The 6,726-nt window shown below is 35.8% G+C and overlaps 1 protein-coding gene across 1 annotated transcript in view; it reads right to left on the bottom strand.

Annotated features, from left to right (window-relative positions):
* Nucleotides 1–3,139, bottom strand: part of LOC109333975 — a 10,541-nt gene extending 7,402 nt beyond the window's left edge. Inside the window, exons 1-2 of the mRNA XM_019569552.1 lie at nt 3,122–3,139; nt 2,885–2,975 (exon numbers count right to left, since the gene is read on the bottom strand). Coding sequence (XP_019425097.1) covers nt 2,885–2,975; nt 3,122–3,139 — 109 coding nt within the window. The remainder of the gene's footprint in view (nt 1–2,884; nt 2,976–3,121) is intronic.

Here is a 6,726-nt window from a genome sequence, read left to right as displayed (position 1 = left end):
TCCGTAATAAGCTAGATGAGTATGGCTTAATAATTAGAAATAAGGCTCGCCTAGTGGCCAAAGGCTACAACCAGGAGGAGGGCATCGATTATGATGAAACCTACGCTCCTGTAGCCAGACTTGAGGCCATTAGGATGCTCTTGTCATTTGCATCAATCATGAACTTTAAAATTTTTCAAATGGATGTTAAAAGTGCCTTTTTAAATGGATATATTCAAGAGGAGGTGTACGTAGACCAACCACCAGGGTTTGAAAACTTCAAATACCCGAACCATGTATATCAACTCAAAAAGGCCCTCTATGGCCTAAAACAGGCTCCCAGAGCCTGGTACGCCATATTGAGTTCATTCCTCCTAGAAAAAGGGTTCGAAAGAGGCTTGGTCGATACTATTCTATAGGTTTGGTCGACACCACTCTATTCATCCGTAGATCTGATAATCATGTTTTACTCGTACAAATATATGTTGATGATTTAATCTTTGGATCTACTAATGACATCCTTTGTAAGGAGTTTTCTAAGTTGATGTAGGAGGAGTTTGAGATGTCGATGATGGGTGAGCTGACCTTCTTTCTTGGACTTCAAATCAAACAAATGGAAAGCGACATCTTCATCCATCAGTCGAAGTATTGCAAGGAATTATTAAAGAAGTTCGACATGGAGAAATATAAGGACACATGTACACCTATGGCATCCGCATGTTATCTGGACAGAGATGAAAATGGAAAAGCGATTGAGGTAACCAAATATCGTGGGATAATCGGCTCACTATTATATTTAACTGCTAGCCGACCCGATATTATGTTTAGTGTTTGCATGTGCGCTAGATTTCAAGCTTCACCTAAAGAATCACATTATATTGCTGTGAAATGCATCATGAGATATCTAAAAGGATCTATTCATATGAGATTATGGTATCCTAGGGATGCATCACTATCCTTGGTAGGTTACTTCGACTCCGACTTCGCTGGGTGTAAGTTGGATCACAAAAGCACTTGTGGGACTTGTCACCTATTAGGCAGCTCCCTATTTGCATGGCACAGCAAAAAGCTAGCGTGCGTTGCTTTGTCCACTGCTGAAGTGGAATACATTGCCGCTGGCGTATGTTGTGCTCAAATCCTTTGGATGAAGCAGCAACTTAAGGACTTTGGGCTTATATTAGAAAAGATCCCTATTAAATGTGATAACACAAGTGCCATTAACCTCTCTAAGAATCCCGTTTTTCATTCTAGAACTAAGCATATTGAAATAAGGCATCATTTCTTGCGTGATCATGTTCAAAAAGGTGATTCTGTTTTAGAATTTTTTGAAACAACTAAACAACTAGCATATATTTTTACCAAGCCCCTCTCACAAGATACGTTCTATGTTCTTCGAAGAGAACTAGGAATTCTTGATGAAAAATATCTCGATTAATTGTTTTTTGCCTTGCATGATCTCCTCTTTTAATGCTTTGTAAATGATGATTGAATGCTCATGATCCCATCTTATAAATCCATGATTTTGTGCTTAAATGCTCTAAATATATGTGATAGCTTATACATTAAATTATCCAATTAAGCTTGAAATCCTTGCATGCTTTTAAAACATCTAAAACGCTGAAACTAATGCATTTAATGGATTAAGTAACTCATTTAATCGATTACCTGAGGCAAAATTTTTAAAAATGTCACTTTCAGCTCAGGTTTAATCGATTAAGAGATGCTGTTAATTGATTAACGACATCAGTATAATTGGAACAGAAGTGTTTCTGGAATTATTTCAAAACACCATTCATCCCCTTTTCTCTCAAATCTCAGAGGAACAAGTTCAACATCATCCTAAGCTCAATCCTAGCCCTAAACCGAATCACTCCATTGCCTTTTCCCTCCATAAACCATTTCCCTTATATCCTAATTCTAAGCATTCGTTTTCCCCTAAATTCAGAACCTAACGTTAGGTTTATCCCTCACTCCACCTTTAAGCCTCCATCAGGATTAAGTGTTCATTTACTATGGATAAAGGACGTGGAAAGAGAATCAAAACAACCGCACAACGTCCACCGCATGCTCCAAAAGCAGTACCTCCTCCACAACCAAGGCCGAACCGCGGGGACCCATACTATTCTCTAATTCTATAAGAAACTCGGTTGCAAAAATTTCAGGGAAGAAAACTCACCTATATCCGGTTTACGAATGTAACATGGCTTGCTGAACAGAACTTTTAATTTCCTCATGGCTTACAAGCTCAAGGGGCCGTCCCCTTCTTGGAATTGAAAGGTAATATTTACCCTGCTCTAGTTAGGGAATATTACGCAAATTTTAGATACAAAGATGGAAATATTGGTCTTTGATAGCTGGAAAACTGTTTGAGATTAACGAAGAAATTTTTATGAACGTGGGTGGTTTAGCTTTTTCTGGTGCTAGTCTAAGTGATTGTGGTTTGGCAAACGATAACTCATTCGGTGCTGTTGAAATGTATAAATCATGTTTGCATAGACCTGAACTTTATGTCCAAGGCGAATTGACCAAAGCTGTCACTGTCCGTTGAAAACCGACTCCTACACTACTTGATTGCCTACATACTGATTCAGAGAAACACAACTCATGCACAACCCGCCGTGAATGATTTGAGGTTTATGTTTGTTGTGAAGGAAAACATCATGATAAAGTGGCCTGATGAAATTTGAAGGTCATGTATAGCATCTCAGTCTCTCAATCAAGACTACTTCCGTATAGTATCTTCATATCCCGAATAATTGACTATCTTCACGTTGACATTGAGGATACTATGGTAATGGACTGCTCAGACTAGGATCACTTGATTGGTGAGAGTTTAATTCACAAGATGAGATTCTACAAGTATGGCAACACTTGGCAATATCAAGAGGACTTCAACAATGCTAACCTTGATCATTCCGGTGAAGATGATCAAGACAAGAACCAATAGCCATTTGCTGCAACTTAGGAGGAGTATTCAGGACATGCATCTCAAGAACCTGCATTTGGACAAGCTTATATTGATGCTATGGAACAACGTCTCAATAATAGGATGGACCTTCATTTTCAGTCTCTCAAGTATTCATATCATACGGATTTGGAACATTTTGAGGAACGTCAGAATGCATACATTGAAAACCATTACCAATCCTTGCGGAACCATATTCAGTCTGCTAATGAGTCTCAGAATAGAAGAATGATTGCTGAGTTCAACAAGCTGAGTGTCTTCATCAAGGGTGGTTGTAGCTCATCAACTCCTGACAACCAGAATCCTCCATCTCATCCTTAAATAGGAACCCTTAGAGCCTTAGTTTAGTCCTCCTAGCTAATGGACTTTGTTGATCCTGTTTCCTCTTGAGATCTTATGTTTTGTGTTGCTTTACTGTTTTATTTGGATTGTAATAACTCATATCTACTGCTGATCCACTGTCTTACTTTTTTGAGAAATATGATTTCGAATTATCGCGTTTATACTTGCTTGATTAATTATGTCGCATATAGCACCTCACTTTGTTTGCAATGAAACTTGATCATGAGTGGTGTATGTAATTATGTTGACTGATTATGCCTACTATAAAATGCTTAAATACATCAAATGCATAATCATTCCATTCTTAATTTGCTTATGCATATCTCCTCATGTCATTCAAACTGTTCTGTGGCTATCTGCTGTCATTTTAATCGATTAACAGCTTCACTTAATCGATTAAATGATGTAAAAATTGTGAAGTTGTTCAAGCTTCTTAACAGTTGATTAATTGGTTCAAAACCAAAGGTTAATTGATTAATTTCAGCCTGTCTTAACCGTAATAACTCTCCTAACTTTGACTAGAATTGAATACGTTTATCTTTTTGATAATGTCGAAAAGGGGAGAAAGATTGCTTGTTGTGTTATATATTTTGCAGATTTTGTATAGTAGTTTTGTAGGTTGTCCTATCATGTTTCTGACAATATATTTCATATACACTTTAAATGCTTTAACTCTGAAAGTCAATCTCACTGCAAAATCATCATAGCAAAATCATCATCAAGCTTATCCATCAACAATTGAAGAATTTTGATGAAGTGTTTGTCATCATCAAAAAGGGGGAGATTGAAAGTGCAAAATGTCATGGATAGCACTAGCATGTCTTTGCCTATGTTTTGATGAAGACAAGAGTTTAACAAAGGTTGAAGATGGCTCAACAATCAATAGGCCTTATGTTCATTTGGTCATGTTTAGACTAGGATATAAATTGAGTCTATAGTCTGAGATGTATGCTGTAGTAAGTGAGTATAGGTTAGGTAAACCTAGATGCTAGTCTCTTAAGCCATCTTAATTGAACTATCATATTAATGAGATACATCATCTAGTTAATTGTATGTTCATGCATCTATCATACATATTATATGTGCATATTGGGCATAATATAATTGGTAAAGCATGTATGTTTATTGTGCATAACATATGAGAAGTTTGCCATTTGAAACATATGCATAAATGTTCCAGTTAATCGATTAACGTGGTAACTTAATCTATTAACCTAACTGATTTTCTGTTGAATATGTGTTTTCTGTTTTAACTGATTTCTGTGTCTTTCTATTGGCCCGTTAATCGATTAAATGGAAGTCTTAATCGAACTAGTTTGTTATGTGTTGTAACTGAAATTTGTTTTTGCTGTTGTAACTGCTTAACTATTTAACTGATTTTGCAATAGATGAAACCACTTATTCTCCATGCTATAAATACAAGGCTTTACTCAGAAATCCATAACATTGCATTCTATTGTATAGGGCTGTTTAGAGAGCATTTTGCATACGTGTTTTACTGTTTTTTCTACAAGAGAGTTGCATGTGTGAGAAGAGAGATTATGCTATTTTTGCAATAACATGCTTTCTGTTTTTGCATAGTTTCACATCCATTCTGATATTGCTCACATGATCATGCATTAGATTTTGATAGAAAGAAATCATTCATATATTGATATTGATTAACTCATTCCTATATTTATGGCTTAAGTGATTAGAAAAAGGGTTAATCTTTGAGTCTTTATCTTGTAATATTTTAAGCATTTCTGTGCTTACTATACCTTGCTGTTTAAACATGTTTTTTGTGTAGTTTAGATTTGTCTCTTGGTGTGAGATCACCATAGAGATTGAAGGTCTTCACTAAGGCAGGGAGGTCTTGATCTGAGGATAAGATTCTTGGCTGGGGCTAGTTCGTGAGAAAGGTTTTCTCAAGAGGCAAAAGGGTAGAGTCAAACCAAGTTTTAGAGATCCTAGATTTCAAGAAGGGAGCGTCCTATGTGCTTGTAATTGAATTGGTATTTGTATCCTTAATTCAATATTGTGAAGAAATAAAATCTCCCTGATCTAGAAGGGGAGGCCTGGATGTAGTTTTTTGTGGACCACAAACGAACCAGGATAAAAATCCTTTTTCCATTGTTCTTTCTCTCTTTATCTTCTTTATGTTTCTTGCCTTGATAAATTGAATCTGTAATTGAAAAGTTGGATATTTGTTTACTAGCATATACTTAATATTTGTGCATAAAAATATCTGAAGTATATTTTTTCAATTGTGTTTTAATCACTGTGCAATTTGCCTGTTTAGTCATTCTGTTCTGTACAATAGTTAATCGATTAAACCCTCATGTTAATCGATTAACTGTACTGTTTTTCCAACAGTGGGGTTTTTTGATAAGAAGCAGTAATTGTTAACCGCTACACCTATTCAACCCCACCTTCTAGGTGTTCCTAGACCACTGATACCTAACACTAAATTCTCTGAAAATGGGAAGAAGGTCTACGACCAACACCGTCTCTAAGCTATTAATTGCATATAAAAACATTTCAAAAACTTATTTGAGATTAGATGCGGTGCAGACATTAGCGTTGCTATTTCATCTATCTTACAAACAATTAAATATCAATTACTTTTCAAAAAATCTATTTGAGATTAGATGTGGTGCGAACATTAGCTTTGGTTCTTCATCTATCTCACAAGTAACTAAATTTCAATTACTTTTCAAAAACCTATTTGAGATTAAGTACGGTGTGGATATTAGCTTTGCTGCTTTAACTATCTCATAAATGAAAAAGTTTTAATTATCTTTTAAAAACAACATTTCAATTTCTTTTAAAAAATATATTTGAGATTTGGTGCGGTGCGGACATTAGCTTCTGCTGTTTCACCTGTCTTAAAAAGATGACAATATTCAAATTATATTTCGACAAAACCAAACCAAACAAATTAACAACCAATTTTCGACCAGAACTACATAGTCTTCATTTACCTATTGCACCCAAGGATACGTAGGAGCAAGATAAACTCTTGTCAGACGCAAATATAAAAAATAAATATTTCCCTTTAGAAATGAAATTCTTATTAAATAAATTGTTCAAGGTTATAAGAGTCCATGTCATTAGAGAGGGTACCATTTTAATACGGGCGGACGAGGTACTAATACCTTCCCCGATCTGTAACCGACTCCTGAGCTTAGAATCTTTGTTTAAAAACCATTTTATCCAATTCGGGCATAAAGAGAGTTTTCTAAGTTTTAACCGCAAAATACGTAGTGGCGACTCCAAGTTAATTGGGAGAGGTAGAAATCAGTTTGCCTCCTCCTAAGTCGTAGGGCCATTCTTCCAACCGAAAATCGGATCGTGACAGCTGGCGACACCCATAAGAGGGTTAGGCCTAGAACCACTTATTACATGGACTTAAATACCCATTTTTTTGCTTGTCATATTTTTTTACAATTATTATCTGA

Source organism: Lupinus angustifolius, chromosome LG19 (assembly GCF_001865875.1).
Source record: "Lupinus angustifolius cultivar Tanjil chromosome LG19, LupAngTanjil_v1.0, whole genome shotgun sequence".
Lineage (NCBI taxonomy): Eukaryota > Viridiplantae > Streptophyta > Magnoliopsida > Fabales > Fabaceae > Lupinus > Lupinus angustifolius.
The sequence above is the reverse complement of the archived record's forward strand: the minus strand, read 5'-3'. Positions and strand labels throughout refer to the sequence as shown.